Source organism: Mobula birostris, chromosome 25, assembly GCF_030028105.1.
Source record: "Mobula birostris isolate sMobBir1 chromosome 25, sMobBir1.hap1, whole genome shotgun sequence".
In the NCBI taxonomy this organism is placed as follows: Eukaryota; Metazoa; Chordata; class Chondrichthyes; order Myliobatiformes; family Myliobatidae; genus Mobula; species Mobula birostris.
In genome coordinates, this window is record NC_092394.1 from 42,141,294 (window position 1) to 42,161,392 (window position 20,099).

Consider the following 20,099-nt stretch of genomic DNA (forward strand, 5'->3'; position numbering starts at 1 on the left):
AGGGAAATATACTATGGACATGTGATCGATGTTTAGAGATCTCTTGCAGGATGTTAGGGATAAATTTGTCCCGGTGAGGAAGATAAAGAATAGTAGGGTGAAGGAACAAGGGGTGACAAGTGAGGTGGAAAATCTAATCAGGTGGAAGAAGGCAGCATACATGAGGTTTAGGAAGCAAGGATCAGATGGGCCTATTGAGGAATATAGGGAAGCAAGAAAGGAGCTTAAGCAGGGGCTGAGAAGAGCAAGAAGGGGGCATGAGAAGGCCTTGACGAGTAGAGTAAAGGAAAACCCCAAGGCATTCTTCAATTATGTGAAGGAAAAAAGGATGACAGGAGTGAAGGTAGGACTGATTAAAGATAAAGGTGGGAAGATGTGCCTGGAGGCTGTGGAGGTGAGCGAGGTCCTCAGTGAATACTTCTCAGTTCAATACTGATTTATGAATTGTGCAAAGTAGTAGAAGGAATTGCCAATGATGTTACCATTCAGCACTTAATTTTAGCTATTTCATCAGTGCTGAGTCTGCAGAACCACTAGTTGCTCATAAAAGTCATTGTTCAGATATGGTTAACTGTGATAAATTCTGGAGATGAGATGATAGCAGGGAATTTCAATTAAGTACAGCAGCTTGTGACTTTAAGAGTAGAAGCCAGTATTTTGGGAGGAGTGGATGATGTGGGGAGCAGAATCTTTCCTAGCACAAATGATGATGGTTATATATATATATATATATATATATATATATATATACATCACGGCAGGTGTTCTTTACGATTGCATCCCAAGACCAAGTTATTTCCTTCTAATTTAGACAGCCCTCTAAATATCATCCATTAAAGTCGGTGGTTGGAAGCTACTTTTCTGAATGCCTGCAATTAGTCTGTTGATTTGTTTTTTGGGGGGAGAGTAAGGTCTAATACTTAGATTGGCTATGGTAAGGAATAGACTGCTCCTTTATCAATTATCTTCCCTTTATCAGAGATCATAGAAGATATGTTGGCACCATTCACAATTCTTCTATTAATATTGAGGGCTATAGTTACATGATCTGTAAAATATCCAAGTTCAGTGTGATATGTGATAAGTAACAGTTATATCACAGCAGTAGCAGTCATGAACTCTTTCAACAAGAGAGAGAGTTCAGTATTTTCCCTTTGGCACTTAGCACGATTGCCGTTGACAACTGGCTAGAATCAACTTCTTAGGATTGAAGCTGACCAGATATTTAACAACTTCGCATATGTAACTGTTTTTGTGAAAGAACTCGAGTATTACTGCTCTCCAGTCAATAATACTTTACAATTCAAAAAAAACACTACAATGCACAAGTAGGAGTGTATTTGAGTTACAGTATTTTAGTGAAGGAACAGCCTGTTGGAAAGGTGCAGCAGCATCACATTGACAAAGTTGGACACAGGCCAGAAAAACTCAATTTTATATTTCATGAACTCTTCAGCTAGCTTCAATATTCAATAGCTCATCTTAATAAATGCCAGATTTTACTTTTTTAGACAATTAAACTCCTATGCTGTTTAACTTATTTAAAAATATTCTGAGCAGAGATGCATTGAATTTTGCACTGCTTTAGTTTTAATTAAAAATTACAAAAATGAAAGAGCTGCCAATTGCTTATTATTTATGTCTTACCAGAGAAAAACTTCCAGTTTACTTGGAATGTGTTTTGGATGTAAGTGAAAGGAATATTTAAGCGCTTTTCAGTAAGTTAACCAGAAATTCAGCAATCCAATCCAAAGGACAAATATATTCTTGGAATAAATGTTAAATTAAGGGTTTTTGAGACCTCTAGTAATTCCCATAACACATGCTTTTTGAAAAAGTAATTCAATATTTATCCCATTCCAGTTATTTGGAATAAAATTCTCAGTAAAGTGTATAGAATGCCACAAAAATAGATTTGACTGATGTAACTATTATTTATCTTACTGGAGAAAAAGATCTGATTTCATGTGTGTACATACATTATTAGAAACAATTAAATCATTTGTAACAATTTACCAGAAGTTTGGTATTATACAGGATAAATAATGTTTTAGAATATATAGTAATATTCATGATACTGCACTCCGAGCAAGCCAGAGATGAGTTTTCAAATATTCTTTAATTCAGACATTACATTTTCATTATTTTTTTCTTTATGTTGTTTAAAGGAAGTATTGCCTGTGACTTTGAACATCAGCAGATAACAGTAAGCTGGTCGAGATCCCACTGAAAGCTTTGATTGCCATCCATGCTGTTCACTGACCCTCCAATCTTGGTGTTATCCGCAAGTTTGCTGATCTAGTTAACCACATAATCATTCGGATTGTTGATATAGGTGACAAACAACAATGGACCTAGCACTAGTCCTTGCAGCACTCCACTAGTCACAGGCCTCCAGGGAGAAAGATACCATCTCCTACCACTCCTTGGCTTCTACCAAATCTACCTAATCAAGAACCTATCGACCTCGCTTTAAATATACTCAGTGAATTGGTTTCTACGTTGTCCGTGCCAGTGAATTCCACAGATTCACCACCCTCTAGCTAATGAAATTCCTCTTCCTCTCTGTTCTAAATTGACACCCTTCTACTCTGAGGCTGTGCCCTTTGGTCCTATATTCACCCATTATACAAAACATCTTGTCTACATTCACTCTGTTTAGGCCTTTCAATATTCAATGAGATCCCCCCTCATTCTCCTAAACTCCAGCAAGTAAAGGTCCAGGGTAAGTACTCTTTGTATGTTAACTATTTCATTCCAGGAATCATTCTCGTGAACTTCCTCTGGACCTTTTCGAATTTCAGCACATTTCTTCTTAGATAAGGGGCCCAAAACTGCCCAGAATACTCCTGTCTGATCAATGCCTTATAAAGCCTGAACATTACATCCTTACTCTTGTATTCTAGTCCTCTGGAAATGAATGCTAACACTGTATTTGCCTTCCTTATTACTGATTCAATGTGTAAGATAACTTTTAGGGAACCCTGCATGAGTACTCCCAAGTTCATTTGCACATTTGATTTTTGAGGTTTTTCCCCATTTAGAAAATACGCCTTTATTCCTTTAACCAAAGTGCATGACCATACACTTCCTTACACTATATTCCATCTGCCACTTTGCCCAATCTCTCGATATGTCTGAGTCAGTCCTTCTGCAGACTATCTCCTTCCTCAGTACTACCTGTTCCTCCACCTATCTTCAAATTGTCTGCAAACTTGACCACAAAGTCAACAATTCGGTGTTCCAAATCATTGATATATAATGTGAAAAGAAGCGGCCCCAATACTGACCCCTGCGGAATAGCACTAGTCACCATCAGCTAATCAGAAACAGCCCCCTTTATTCCAACTCTTTGCCTCCGGCTAGAGAGCCGAAGGATTTCGCCCCGAAATACCAACTTTACTTTTTTCCATAGATGTTGCCTGGCCTGCTGAGTTCCTCCCGTATTTTGTGTGTCTTGCTTGAATTTCCAGCATCTGCAGATTTTCTCTTGTTTGTAGCCAATATTCTATCCATGTTCATATCTTTCCTGTAATATCATGGGCACTTATGTTGTTAAGCAGCCTCCCATGTGACACCTTGTCAAAAGCCTTCTAAAAATCCAAGTAAACACCATCCACTGGGTCTCCCTTGTCTATCTTGCCTGTTACTTTCTCAAAGAATTCCAACAGATTTGTCAGGGAAGATTTTCCCTTAAGGAAACCATGCTGACTTTGGCCTACTTTATCATGGACCTCCAAGCAGCCTGAAACCTCAACCTTAATAATGGACTCCAATGTCTTCCCAACCACTGAAGATAGGCTAACTGGCCTATAATTTCCTGTCTTTTGCCTGCTTTTCTTCTTAAAGTGACATTTACAATTTTCTAGTCCTCTGGAACCATTCCGGAATATAATGATTCTTGAAAGATCATTTCTAATACCTCCACAATTTCTTTAACCACCTCTTTCAGAACCCTGGAGCTTAGCCCATCTAGTCCAGGTGAATTATCTACCTTCAGACCTTTCAGCTTCCCAAGCACCAGCTTGAAAAACTGTAAGATTGATTACACATGGCAGAAAACCATGTAGACCATTTTTAATTCGTCCCCATCTACCCAAGTAATTATATATCCGATCTCTTAGAACACCTTCGGATGACTTCCCCATCATTGTTGTCAGGCTCACTGGCCTGTAATTTCCTGGCTTATTCTTAGATACTTTCTTAAAAATGGAACATTTGCTACCATCCAATCCTCTGGCACCTCACCTGTAGCTAAGGATGTGTTAAGTGATGCTTGTGGTGTGGTTGTGAACCTTACACTGGTAACACCTGAGAAGGCCATTAAACTCACTGCTAATGACTTGTTTGGTACCTATCTGTCAAAAAATGGTAAGGGTTTAAAATAAGGCCCCCCCAATTTCTGCACTAATCGCTCAAAAGATCTGCGGGAACACCTTGTCAGGCCCTGGGGATTTATTCACCTTAATTTGTCTCAAGACAGCAAACACTTCTGTAATGTGCATACGGTCCATGATCTCACTGTTGTCTTGCCTCACTTCTAGACCCTGTGTCTCCTGAGTAATTAGAGCTGAAAATAATCTATTTAAGATCTCCCCCATCTCTTTTGGCTCCATGCACATATGGTCACGCTGAGGACCAGTTGTCTTCCTTGCTTTCCTTTTGACCTTAGTATATTTGTAGAAGCTCTTGGGATTCTCCTTCACTTGCTTGAGCAACTGTCATGTCTTTTAGCCCTGCTGATTTCCCTCTTAAGTATTCTGTTGTATTTCTTATACTCATTAAATTCCTTGCTGCCTATACCTGCTATGCAGCACCTTCTTCTTAACCAGGGCCTCATTTGTATGGATGTTGTACATGGAATATCAGAACACTGAATCTGAATCAATGTGTTGTCTTTGGAAATAATGTACAATTCACCAACATAATAACAGGGCTTTGAGTATTAAGGTATGAGGGTGGATTGCATAAGCTTTCTGTATTCCCTTAAGTTTAGAACAATGGGAAGTGATCCTATGAAGCTATTTAAAATTACTAAGGGGAACAAATTGTGAGTAACAGAAAATAAAACTTAACTATAGAAGTAAAATTAGGAAGCAGTTATCATGCTTATCATGCTCGCTAAGAAGCACTTATAACTGAAGGTCTGTACAACCATCTTCCATTCCCCAAAAAAGACAGAAGCTGCCATATTACTGAACTTGTCAATATTTTGAGTAGCAGGCCCACAAATACAAAGAAGTCCATATGGTAGCAATAAATACACTGTAAAGGTGTCATTTTGTGTTGTCTCCAAAATTAATTGATAATTTATTGAATCACCAGCTTTTTAAAAAATACATTTAATTCAAAAGATGGAATTCACTTGAAACTTGTCTAACATACTTTGTGTGGACCACTTAGCATAATTGTTGAGAAACTGCCTGAAGGTAGAACTGCTTGTGGAATCCATGAGGAGCCCAACGTCTGAGTACTCTTAAAGTAAAGCTGCAGGATTTCTGAGTGTTAGAAACTTCCACATTCATTAGCGTGGCAGCAGAGATTATTTGGATTATCAATATGCTTATTCACTGCTACACGTGCTGTTCATCAAAGTTTGAAGTAAATTTATTATCTAAGTATATGTCACCATGTACTACCCTGAGATTCATTTTCCTGCAGGCATTCACAGTAGAACAAATAAGTTCAAAGTTCAAATAAAATTTATTATCAGAGTACATACATATCATCACATAAAAACCTGAGATTCTTTTTCCTGTGGATCTATAAAATAGTAACTATAAACAGGATTAATGAAAAATCAACAAGAGTGCAGAAGACAACAAGTGCAAGTGCAAATATAAGTAAATAGCAATAAATAACAAGAGCATAAAATAACACAATAAAGAGTTTAAAGTGAGATCATTGGCTGTGGGACTGGAAAATGCTGGTGGATGTCAATAAACAACTCACCTTTCCACCAGAAATTGGTACCACCAGCCTCAGGCCACACTTGGTTCTCTGGTCCAATTCATTACAGATAATCTACATTCTGGTACTCACAGTCCCATGGCAGGGTTCAGTGGCTAAAGTATATGAGTGCAAAGGGCTTTGCAAGCAGATCTAGGAGCAGAAGCTCAGCGATGGGGCTGGAAAGCCAAAGTTTGTCTTGTGGAAATGGGTTGTAGGGGATTTATAGCCACATCCACAATCAAATTGCTGAGAGAGTTTGGAATTCATGGGTCAGACTCTGCAGCATACCCTCAGAGCCACATCAGAAGTAACAGAAAGAAGCAGTCGATGGCTTTGGATCATGCAAAAAGACCTCTTCTGGGCACCAAGATAGCATCAAGAGAGTGGCAGGACACAATGGGGGGTGACTGTGGGATGCCAGAAATCATCGTTGAGCCCTCCGGAGGTGTAGTGGGCTAATTGATGAAATATTGAGGAAGGAGGGTGCCCACTTGAAAACCCCTGGGTGCCAACCCTGTGCCACTCCCAACATCAAGGCAATCTCGAGCAAGTACTCACAATCCATTGGCACAAGGGCTATTAACAGCTTATATTGTGTCTTTTTAAAAAATTCAATAGATGTTTAGTTATCTTCTTTTGTTCAAGAGCATGATAGTTGAGTGGTAGTAACTGTTCTTGAACCTGGTGGTGCCAGTCCTGAGGCACTTGTACCTACAAATACAACAGAATCAATGAAAAACTACACACAAAAACTGACAGCCAATGTGAAAAGAAAACAAACTGCGAATATGCCAAAAAAAGACATAATAAGTAAATAATCAAGTCTGGAAGCAAAGCAGAAATGTTTCATGTTGTTATATTGACTACCAAAAAGCATTTGATTCTGTCCCACACTAATGGTTAATGGAAGTTAATGGTTAAGCTACACCCAATAATTGTGAAATTCCTACAACATCCGATGAAACATTGGCGTACTGTAATCACTCCATCTATTAACAACCAAAAAAGAACAACCACCATTAGCCAAAATAAACCAAGGCATTTTTCAGGGTCACTCTCTAAGCCCACTATGGATTTGTTTAGCTTTAAATCTGCTCTCTAATTTACTGAATTGGACGAAAATAGCGTATCAAATCATAAACAACCAAACAAATTATACCTTGACATATCCTCTGTACATGGCTAAATTGTATGCTTCTTCATCAGTAAAGCTAAAGCAATTAATTCAAATAGAACAATTTTTGAAAGATATAAACATGAAGTTTAGACTAGATAAGTGCAGAACATTGAACATAAAGGTGCAGTAGATCTAGTACAACATAAAACAGAGTAGCAGGATACAATGCAACTGATGAACGTACATGAAACATATATATTTGGGTTATCAACAAGCAAAGAAAATAGACAATATTACATAGAGGGAAACTTTTCGACAAAATTTACTTCAAGGCTTAAGAAAATCTACCAAATCTATCAATAGTAAAAATGTAGCAAATACAATGAATGCTTTCCTTTCTTTTTCAGTCCTGATGAAGGGTCTCCGCCTGAAACATCGACTGTTTATTAATTTCCATAGATACTGCCTGACCTACTGAGTTCCTCCAGCATTTTGTGTGTGTTGCAATAAATACTTTTGAAATACCCATATTAATATATCTTGGTCTGAAACCAATCTGGAAAAATTACAAAGAAAAATAAGAAATGAAATGACAAATTTTAGAAAACTATGTATACTTGAACACACTTAGATTAATACTACATAGGGTAGAAGGAGGAAGAGGAATAACAGACATAAAAATTTACACAACAGTCAGATAAAACTTCTAAGAATGTATTTTCATCAATGAAAACGAGTTTCAGCAATCCTGATAAGAAGTACAACCCACAAACTTAAATGAGAACACAACGTGAGAAGGTGAAGAAATTGTCACTTTGGAAGAAAAAGTTAGCCAATGGAAGAGCATGAACCCCCATGGAAGACATGTCCATGACCTGAGCAAACTAGATATTGACAAGGAAGTATTGAATGCCTGGCTCAGAGTTGGAGAGCTCTTCCCTGAAATAGAGGGGTTTCTTATGGCAATATAGGTCCAGGTGGTTAATAGAAAAAATGACTTTAAAAATACATAATAAAAGACCAACAAATTCAAGATGGTAAATGCAGAAAATGCCAAGAGAAACCAGAAACAATCCAACATTTTATGGGATTATGCAGCAGTTTATAACTCAATCTGATTACTTACACAGGCACATTCGAGTGGCAAACATCATTCACCAAAATAACAACTTATAAACGGCACCATACCTTATCTGAATCAGGTTTATTATCACTGGCATTTAGTTACGAAATTTCTTAACTTAGCAGCAGTTCAATGCAATATATGATAATGTAGAAAGAAAAAAATAAATTAGTAAATCAACTACAGTAAGTGTGTACACACACACACACACTGGCATGCAAAAGTTTGTGCACCCCAGTCAAAATTTCTGTTACTGTCAATAATTGAGTAGAAGATGAACTGATCTCCAAAAGTCATAAAGTTAAAGATGAAACATTCTTTTCAACATTTTAAGCAAGATTAGTGTATTATTTTGTTTTGTACAATTTTAGAGTGAAAGAAAGGAGAACCATGCAAAAGTTTGGGCACCCCAAGAGATTTGAGCTCTCAAATAACTTTTACCAGGGTCTCAGACCTTAATTAGCTTGTTAGGGCTATGGCTTGTTCACAGTCATCGTTAGGAAAGGCCAGGTGATGCAAATTTCAAAGCTTTATAAATACCCTGGCTCATCAAACCTTGTCCCAACAATCAGCAGCCATGGGCTCCTCCAAGCTGCTGCCTAATGCTCTGAAAATTAAAATAAATGATGCCCACAAAGCAGGAGAAAGCTATAAGAAGATAGCAAAGCGTTTTCAAGTAGCCATTTCCTCAGTTCGTAATGTAATTAAGAAATGGCAGTTAACAGGAATGGTGGAGGTCAATTTGAGGTCTGGAAGACCAAGAAAACTTTCCGAGAGAACTGCTCGTAGGATTGCTAGAAAGGCAAATCAAAACCCCTGTTTGACTGCAAAAGACCTTCAGGAAGATTTAGCAGATTCTGGAGTGGTGGTGTACTGTTCTACTGTGTAGCGACACCTGCACAAATATGACCTTTATGGAAGAGTCATCAGAAGAAAACCTTTCCTGCATCCTCACCACAGAATTCAGCGTCAGAAGTTTGCAAAGGAACATCTAAACAAGCCTGATGCATTTTGGAAACAAGTCCTGTGGATTGATGTTTAAAATAGAACTTTCTGGCTGCAATGAGCAAAGGTATGTTTGGAAAAAAAAGGGTGGAGAATTTCATGAAAGAACACCTCTCCAACTGTTAAGCATGGGGGTGGATCGATCATGCTTTGGGCTTGTGTTGCAGCCAGTGGCATGGGGAGCATTTCACTGGTAGAGGGAAGAATGAATTCAATTAAATACCAGGAAATTCTGGAATCAGACATCACACCGTCTGTAAAAAAGCTGAAGATGAAAAGAGGATGGCTTCTACAACAGGATAATTATCCTAAACACACCTCAAAATCCACGATGAACTACCTCAAGAGAAGATTTTGCCATGGCCCTCACAGTCCCCCGACCTAAACATCACCAAAAATCTGTGGATAGACCTCAGACGAGCAGTGCATGCAAGACAGCCCAAGAATCTCACAGAACTAGAAGCCTTTTGCAAGGAAGAATGGGTGAAAATTCCCCAAACAAGAATTGAAAGACTCTTAGCTGGCTACAGAAAGCATTTATAAGCTGTGATACTTGCCAAAGGGGGTGTTACTAAGTACTGACCATGCAGGGTGCCCAAACTTTTGCTTCGGGCCCTTTTCCTTTTTTGTTATTTTGAAACTGTAAAAGATGGAAATCAAAAAGTAATCTTGCATAAAATATTAAAGAAATGTGTCATCTTTAACTTTATGCCTTTTGGAAATCAGGTCATCTTTTACTCGCTTAGCTATTCAGAGTAACAGAAATTTTGACTGGGGTGCCAAAATTTTGCATGCCACTGTGTCACTGTGAGTGTGTATGTATGTATGTATGTATATATACACATACACACACACACACACACACACACACACACACACACATATATAAAATGCAAAATCAGATATAATATTTTTTTAAAAAGTGAGGTAGTGTTCATAGGTTCAATGCTCATTTAGGAATCTTATGACAGAGGGGAAAAAGCTGTTTCTGAATAGCTGAGTGTGCTTTCAGGCTACTGTACCTCCCTCCTGATGGTAACAATAAGAAGAGAACATGTCCTGGGTGATGGGTGTCCTTAATAATAGATGTCGCCCTTCTGAGGCACCAGTCCTTGAAGATGTCTTGGAAACTATGGAGGCTAGTATCCAAGATGGAGCTGACTAATTTTATGAATTTCTGTAGCTTCTTTCGTCCTATGCAGTAACCCTGCCCCATACCAGACAGTGATGCCGCCTAACAGTATGCTCTCCATGGTACATCGATAGAAGTTTTCAAGTGTTTCTGTTGACACACCTAATCTCTTCAAATGGATAAATATACCCGCTGTCTTGCCTTCTTTATAGCTGCATCGATATATTGGGGTCAGGGTAGATGCTCAGAGATCTTGATACCCAGGATCTTGAGTGAGTGCTCACTCACTCCACTTCTGATCCCTCTTATGTGGATTAGTTCATGTTCCCTCGTCTTACCCTTTCTGAAGTCTACAATCAGCTCTTCCCTCTTACTGACATTGAGTGCAAAGTTGTTGCTTGTACTTGCCTTACTATAAATACCAAGGCTGATCTAGTTTAGAGTCAGAGTCCTACGAATTATATTATGACGGATCCATTATTATAGATAGGGCAATCCATAAAAAACATCCAGACATTATATTGCAGGATAAAAAAGCAAGAACAACTTAATAGATATAGCCATTCCACACACATATAATATACCGAATGAATAAGTGAAAAATGACAGAAATATGCTGAATTCAAAGAGGAAATTGAAGGACTATGGAATATGAACAGAGTATACATTGAACTGGTATTTACAACTGGTATCATCCCAAGGTCACTATACAATAGCATTAAACATTTTCGCCTACATGGCAATATTTATGTAAATCTTTCAAAAGCCACAATACTAAACACCAGTAGAATAGTCCGAAAGGTTCTAGAAATTGAGAAATTAGTGTGCTCCTTAGTGGGATCCTTGATGATGGATGCTGCTTTCTTGTGGTAGCGCTCCTTGAAGGCGTGCTCAATAGTGGGAAGGGCTTTTCCTACGATGAACTGGGTTGTATCTACTACTTTTTGTTGGTTTTTCCATTCGTGGGCATTGGTGTTTCCAAACCAGCCCATGATAAAATCAGTCAGGATACTCTCAATTGTGCATCTGTACAAGTTTGTCAAGGATTTAGATGACATGCCAAATCTGCACAAACTTCTGAGAAAGTAGTGGTGCTGCTGTTACTTCCTTGTGATGGCACTTACATGCTGGTCCCAGGACAGATCCTCTAAAATGGTATAATAATAAAGGCATCTGTTCGTCTTGCGAGACCATGGATCTGCGCCTGGAAAGTCTTCACTCTCCAGGGTGCAGGCCTGGGCAAGGTTGTATAGAAGACCAGCAGTTGCCCATGCTGCAAGTCTCCCCTCTCCACGACACCAATGTTGTCCAAGGGAAGGGCATTAGGACCCATACAGCTTGGCACCAGTGTCGTCGCAGAGCATTGTGTGATTAAGTGCCTTGCTCAAGGACACAACAAGTTCCCTCGGCTGGGGCTCGAACTCACAACCTTCAGGTAGCTAGTCCAATGCCTTAACCACTTGGCCACGTGCCCAAATACTAAAATGATAATGATAATGCCAAGGAAATTAAAGTTACATCTGATCTCTAATGAGGACTGGTGCATGGATGTCTAGTTTCTTCCTCCTGTAGTCAATAGCCCTATTTTTCAAATACCCTTGTCTGTATATGGAATGATCCAATTCTCAGTGGTTGATTGTTTGATATATTCATTTTGAAGTTCACACTGTTTTATTCATTTCTTAAAGTATGCCTCTAATAGAATTCTATTTACCTTGGCCTGCCTCTAAATCCCCTGTTCTCCCCTCTTCCATCTCCTAGTCACTAAATGCTCTATTCTTAGATACTTTTGAAAGTATCTTCAAAAATTTAATTTATGATTTTTGTAATTTTGAAATTTATGATTTTAAATGGTATCCTACAAGCTGTTCTATGCAGCAGATGGCTTGTTTACCCTTTGTTATATGGATTTTAATCAGCAATACTTAAGTTACTGACCTGCTCAACAATCAGGTACCTACTCACCTGTGGATTTCCTGCACTCTTGAGAATACTTCTAGTGGTATTTCTGCTGCACTTATCTGTGTAACTGCAGGGCATTCCATCACTCTTTCTTTGTGCGGCATTGATGGATAAAGGCTTTTGAGGTGTAAGGAGGTGTCAAAAACTGCATGATGCTTTGTCTGTGTCCTATGGATGAGACTGCAATTCTTATATATTTCTACAATACTTGCCTTTTAATTTCCAAGTTGTCATTTGTTCAGAGGCAGGGATGCATGTAAATGGACAGCCACACATTGACCCATACCTGTAAATGAAATGGATACTGTATATACTTGGAACATATCTATGCACGCCCCCCCCCCCCAGCAGAGTAACTCTGTCTTCACCAATTACAATTGCCTTTTTACTAATCACGACAGCACAGTGACCTGGAATGCTTGATAATGATCTTGGAATAAAACTTTTAGTCTAATGAGGTGCATCTTATTAACATCCACAAAAAGGATTGTTTTGTCAGTGGAGATAAACTGTGGATGCCCTCATGACAGTGAGGGACCGAACAGCAACATACTAACACATTATCTTCCTTCCACACACTCAGTTTTGATTTAGGGTCTTGACCTGAAACATAAATCACCCCTTTTTCCCCTGCTTGACTTACTGAATTTCTCCAGCAGTTTGCTTCTTTGCTCCAGATTCCAACACTGACGAACTTTTGTGTCTCCAAACACACTGGAGTCGGTTACAACTATAATTTGGCAATGCTTATGAAATTGTCTGAAGCAACCACTATCAGTTGGAACAGTGCTACTAGTAACTTAGCAATTGAAAAGTTTGTTGAAATGCAATATTTTAAAACATTTGTGAGCCCTTGCTGCATTACCTGATGCATGTCAGATCTTGGCAAAGTTGTACTGCTCTTTTCATCCTTGGATGTACAACCTGGTGGGTTTCCAGGTAGAGAAAGAATAGGATGGAGCTGGAAGGAACATTGGAAAACAGCAAAAAATGATCAAGCCTTGGGCTGGTGTGGGAGAAGGGAAGGGGAGGAGAGGAGATTATTTAAAAGAATTGTGGCAAGTAGTCAGGAGTTAATAAGGGGAGCTTGTAAGAATCAAGATCAGGCTGGGGCAACCGTGTAAGTTGCTCTGGAGGTTGGAGATAGTGGTTGATAGCAAACTTGGAAAGTTGTCTATGGTCTGCTAGAATGTTTAGGAAAGGGGGGTTATCTGAAATATTAAAGGAAAGCTAGGAGTGTCAGTTCAAAAGTGCAACAAAAAATCTGAATTGTCTTCTGATTGACCTTTGGAAATCAAGTTTGCTGCGCACTCACACTCAGTTTTGCCTAATTGAATCTCTGGAGTAGCATGAAACAATTTAAAATTGGTCATCACATTTTATTTTGGGGAGAATTGATGTTCAACTGCATATTGCCAAAAAAAAGCTGTATTTGATTAAATTTCTAGACAATTATGTCTTTAAACTGCTAACATTGTTGGTGACAGTGGAAGAACTTAATCATCCTTGTAACCTCACAAAATTAAAACAATGCCTTATTGAAACTTAAAAAGGCAAATGACATGGATTTGTAAACAGTGAGCAAGAAAATTATGCTTGTGGAACTGGTGACGCAGCAGTTATATAATCAAGTGCAGATTTGAGCATTTGATTGTAGTTAGCATATAAAGCTATGGAATCTTTGCAGAAGCACTCATTAGGTTATCATTTATGAAGAACAGTAATTGTTATGTAGATGCTTGAGCAGTTTTAGCTGTGCCAGACCTGAAAAAGTTAAGGAACATAATTGTTTTAAATATAATTATTCTGAACCGTAGAAAGAAAGCTATGAAAATTTCTGTGCTGTTGAGATGATAGTCCAATAGCATAAATTTAAGATAATTGCAAAACATCAAGGGTTGAAAAGAATCTAAAAGTAGGTTTGAAATTTTATTTACTATTATTTAGTATGTAGATGATTTAAAAATAAATTTAATTCCTGCTTGAACAAGAAAAATATTAAACATTTATTTATATGAAGTAAAATCAAGTGACTGATGTGGAGAAAAATACATTAACATGTCTGATCTGTCGTAGCTTGTTTCTGCAATGGTAAATTTGTAAATGTATCACTAACGCTAAGCATGTTATGGTTACTGCATATGATGCGATAGGAGTACCTTTTAAGCCAGTTATATTCTGGATAGCAAACCATGCAGTTTTGCATTTTTCAAATAAGGATTAAAAACAGCATTTTTAATCTGTAATAATGTTGATTATTGGCTGAAGTTTTCTTTTATATTTACTGTGCACTATTTTCCTACCTGTACTGTACACACGAGAACTCTTATTCCAGAAGCAGAAGGAACACAAAATCTGAGAAACTACTGGCACTGTTTAGGAGGTGGTTCCATTTTTTGGGGGGGTTATTTTCTGAAGTGCTCTTTAGAATTTATTACATATTAACAAATAACCGCACAGAAAGAGACAGAGCCGCAGATATAGATGCACAGCAGCAACAGATCATGGAACAAAAGACACAAAATGAACTTGACCATAAACCAGTAGAAGCATATTGGGGTAAACTCCATATCATATGCTGGGAATAATATTTATTCAACAGAAAGTAACTTTATTTCTGAATTAAAATTACCTTCTAGAGAAAAATGGTCAAGTTGATTTGCTGACATTATTTCCATTGTGCCTGTTATGAAAACATGAAATTGTTTTTGAGTTTATGTTCCTAAGGATTTCCTGTACTTAGCCAGTACTATATATAGCAGCTATACTGCATACTGCTGTTATTTCAACTGTCTGCTGTCAAAGAATAAATTCATGTCTTACATACAGTACTTCCACCTCCCAGTTATGTATCAGTACTTACTGAATTGTCTTCTATTAAAATGTCAGTTTTCTTTGTCAGTATTGTATATTCAAACTCAGCTGAGGCAGCTGAAGTACTGTAAGTGCCTTGTCAGTTTAGTAAAATCTACTATAACATTCTGGCTTTAAATTCTCTTCTAATAATCACATGTCAGTAAACTAATTTGCATTTTGATGTTGTCATAGCTTTTCCAGCAATGTGTCTTTAATATTCTTTGAGAAGGATTTGCAATTTGTAATGACTTCAACTCATAAGCAGAAATGAAGCAACTCTTAATTTACTATTATATATATGCCAAATATAACAACTTCATCCTCCCTTCTTGGAGCAGTTGCAAATGATGTTTTTATGTTCTTAATTGTACATTTTGATGTGTAAGTTATTTTTAAATTATATCTTACGCTTTTTGAATGTAGTGTAAAATGAGATCTAGTTGTTTATTTTTAGTCATTGCTGTGGAAGTTAGCGAAAGTAGTTCAAATAACTAAGCATCAAGTTATCACTAAATTATGATCCAGTTTTCTAAGTAGATTGTTTTCTATTTATGATGTCTGGTGATTTCACAGTACATAAATTATTGAACAATATTTCTTTGTGGGACCAAATGCTTTGACTTTTGTTTAAGTAGTTACAACTGTGTGTCATCACTTACGAAAATAACTTTTGGACATGAATATGTCCTGATCTTCTGGCCACCATTACCATAGCTCTTTCACCTCCCCCACCCTTTCTATTTGCCCTCATTCCTCCTACTGGTTTCCCTCCCCAACTACTCCCTTTTGCCCTCTCTACCCCCCCTCTCTATTATATGCTCCAGCTTCGTTATCTTCATCTGACATCATCTTCAGAGTTTGCCACTTCTGGCTATCACCTCCCAGCATCTGGCACCATTCCCACTCTTCACTTCCCCATCTGCTTATCACCAACCCACCCCCCACCTGGATCCATCTGTCAACTGCCAGCTCTTGCTGCATCTCTTCCCTCCACCTTTTTATATGCCCTCTCCATCTTACAGTTCAGCTGAAAAGCATTGCCTCTAAATGTTGACTTCCAGTTTCTGTCTATAGATACTGTTCCTGATCTGTTGAGTTCCTCCAGTGTTCTGTATATTGCTCCAGATTCCTGCAGCTGCACACACTTGTGTCTCCATACACAAAAATTTAGTCAAATCATACCATTTGATTATCAATTTTCTTTCCAAAAGTGAAATGCACTTGGCTGAATTCTGTACTGTGTAAATTGCAAATAATGAGTAATTACTTCTATTACTACTCCAATACTAAATGGAAAATGCATTGTCAAAAGTTGGTCGCTCGTTCATTAGAGGAACAAAATGTGGAACAGTGCAGAGCACCTTCTTCAGCTTGCAGCAGGATCCCAAGCCTCCAGGTTCCTTTCACTTTAATTCTCCATTTCAAAGTTCAAAGTAAATTCCATATTAAAGTACATAAACTCCCTTGAGATTCATTTTCTTGCAGGTGTTCACAGCAGAACAGACAAATAAAATAGAAACAATAAAAAAATTACATGCAAGCAAAGACTGATAAATAACCAATGTGCAAAAAACTATATAAATCAAAAGATAAATAAGTAAATAAATAATACTGAGAGCATGAGTTGTAGAGTTCTTGAAAGTGAATCTATAGGTTGTCAGAATCTGTTCAGAGTTGAGGTGAGTGAAGTTATCTATGCTAGTTCAAGTACCTAATGGTTGAAGGCTACCAACTGTTTCTGAACCTGGATGTGTGGGACCTGAGGTGCCAGATGTGGTGGTTTGAATATCTCAGAAACTGTTCACCTCCTGGGATTTTCACGCACAACAGTCTCTGGAGTTCATAGAGAATGGTGCGAAAAACAAAAAAAAATCCAGTGAGCGGCAGTTCAGTGGGTGAAAATGCCTTGTCAAAGAGAGAAGTCAGAGGAGAATGGCCAGACTGGTTCAAGCTGACAAGAAGGTGACAATAACTCAAATAACCATGCGTTATGATAGTGGTATGCAGAAGAGCATCTCTGAACATGCAACATGTTGAACCTTGAAGTGGATAGCTGACAGCAGCAGACCAAGAGCATTCACTCAGTGGCCACTTTATTAGGTCCAAGAAGTACCTAATTAAGTAGCCACTGAGGGAAAGGATAAAGTCAGAATATCAGTATTACAGTGGAGTAGGTGGAATTACAGAGACATGAGAGAGGAGTTGGCCAAAGTTGATTGGAAGGGGATACTAGCAAGGGTGATGGTAGATTTGGAATTGCTGGAGTTTCTGGGACAATTTGGAAGGCACAGAAAAGATACATCCAAAAGATGAAGAAGTATTCTAAATGGAAGATGAGGCAACCATGGCTGACAAGGGGTCAAAGGCAGCATAAAAGCAAAAGAAAGGGCATACAATATGGCAAAAATGGCTTTTAAAAACCAACAGAAGGCAACTTAAAATAAAATAAGGAGAGAAAAGCTGAAATTCGAAGATAAGCTAGCCAGAAATAACCATGTAAATACCAAATATTTTTTCATGTTAGCATTCATTTTGAGAGAACTAGAATATACGAGCAAGGATGTAATGCTGAGGCTTTATAAAGCATTGGTCAGATAGCACTTGAGTATTCATGGTCATAGTTATAGTCATACTTTATTGATCCCGGGGCAAATTGGTTTTCGTTACAGTTGCACCATAAATAATAAATAGTAATAAAACCATAAATAGTTAAATAGTAATATGTAAATTGTGCCAGGAAATAAGTCCAGTACCAGCCTATTGGCTCAGGGTGTCTGACCCTCCAAAGGAGGAGTTGTAAAGTTTGATGGCCACAGGCAGTAATGACTTCCTATGACGCTCTGTGTTGCATTTCGGTGGAATGAGTCTCTGGCTGAATGTACTCCTGTGCCCACCCAGTACATTATGTAGTGGATGGGAGACATTGACCAAGATGGCATGCAACTTGGACAGCATCCTCTTTTCAGACACCACCATCAGAGAGGCCAGTTCCATCCCCACAACATCACTGGCCTTACGAATGAGTTTGTTGATTCTGTTGGTGTCTGCTACCCTCAGCCTGCTGCCCCAGCACACAACAGCAAACATGATAGCACTGGCCACCTCAGCATCGTCTGGCAGATGTTAAAGGACAGAGCATATTTGGGCCCCTTATCTAAGAAAAAACACACTGGCATTGGAGAGGGTCCAGGAAAGATTGCAAGAATAATTTTGGGAATGAAAGGGATAACAAATGAGATGTATTTGGCTCAGAGCCTGTACTCGCAGGAGTTGAGAAGAATGAGGGGAGGATCTCATTAAAACCTATTGAATATTAGAAGTCCTAGACAGAGTGGATGTGGAGAGGATGTTTCCTATGGTGGTTGAGTCTAGGACCAGAGGGTACAGCCTCAGAATAGAGGAACACCCATTTAGAGCAGCGATGAGGGTGAATTTCTTTGGCCAGAGGGTGGTAAACAGTGGAATTCATTGTCATGGATGACTGTGGAGGCCAAGTCATTAAGTATATTTAAAGTAAATATTGATTAGCAAGGGTATCAAAGGGTATGGGCAGAAGGCAGGAGAATGGGGTTGAGAGGAATAATAAATCAGCTATGATCAAATGGCAAAACAGACTCGATGGGACAAGTGTCCTAATTCTGCTCCTATGTCTTATGGTCTTTAATACTACTTTTTTATCAATAACAATTGAAGTATTCTTGATTTCTATGGTTACTGCAGCTTAACTTGAATTGGTACTTCTTAGGAGTGTAGAACATGTTTATTGAATATTTCTGCTGAGATTGATGAGAGTGATTTATAAAATGTATTATTATTCACCTTTTCTATTATGTAAATAGGCATTACTTTGCTACGTTCAGAATCAGAGATATTTCCGCACGTCAGAACCTTAGAATACTTCACCGTTTTGTTAATAGTTCGATTGTCTTTGTTTAACTGCACATTTTATTTAATATATTGCAGGGTAAAAGCCAAAAAAGGAGTGAACTTGAAAAACATGTGGCCCAAAAAACCTGAAACCTGGCAGTTAAGATCAGAAATCGTGAATGGAGGAAAACATTCCACAGCCACAGTGGAGCTGAATAGAAAGCAAGGAGTCTTAGATGGGTGAGGACAATTTCTGAAAGTACAAGTGGATTTGTCGTGTACGTTATTCAGTTTGTATAGCATTTTCCTGATTACTGACCATAATTTTGATAGCCACAGAAGCTTTTTTCATTGGTGACCAGGTTTTCCGCAAACATTTTTCTCAATCATTTTGTTTTAAGATTGCAAATAGGGAAAGGTTGATCTGTTGCTTAGCCCAATGATCACTGAGAAATTTTTAAGCAGACAGGAACATGCAATAGTTATTTAGTGTTTTGCAACTAACTTTTAATCTCACTTCAGAATGTTACTCTTTGGAGAAATGTATTTGTTTGATACGCAGATGCTGAGTAAGAGAAAGTGCAAAAACTGCTTTTGGGTAGAATGCTTATAGGAAAGTGTTCCAAGATTTACCTCAGCTACTGTTGTTAGCCTATTGCATTTATTCAGCATTCCATTGGGATAGTATTGCATCAACTCTTAAGACAGCCATTGACATGTTTTTGTGATATTCTAGTCTCTGTAGCAAGAGTCTTGTTTTTATCATCCTGCTTTCTCGCAAAGGGAACTGCAAGGATATTGCAGCTCTTCTCTCTGTGAGCAACCTGTTTCTGATGATACCCCTTATTTAGCTGCAGCTTTTAAAAACAGCATAGTGGTGATGTACATGGCAGGAATAAATTCACCAGGTTCTCCCGATACTTCATGCAATTTTTCAACATCAGTGATTCATTTACTGGATTATATCTCAGCCAGTCATTTGTATACTCTATTATAAGAGAAATGGTATTTAAATTTATCAACAAAACCAGTTTAGTTTGCAGTGTGATATTTTTGTTCTTGTTGTTGCCCTCTATGCATGCTGG

The 20,099-nt window shown here is 38.2% G+C and overlaps 1 protein-coding gene across 2 annotated transcripts in view; it reads left to right on the forward strand.

The window, feature by feature from the left end:
- The window catches only part of tmem132e (transmembrane protein 132E), a 601,125-nt gene that overhangs the window by 241,138 nt on the left and 339,888 nt on the right, over positions 1-20,099 (forward strand). For both annotated transcript variants that reach the window (XM_072243258.1, XM_072243259.1), the window contains exon 3: positions 19,111-19,254. In XM_072243258.1, coding sequence (XP_072099359.1) covers positions 19,111-19,254 — 144 coding nt within the window. The remainder of the gene's footprint in view (positions 1-19,110; positions 19,255-20,099) is intronic.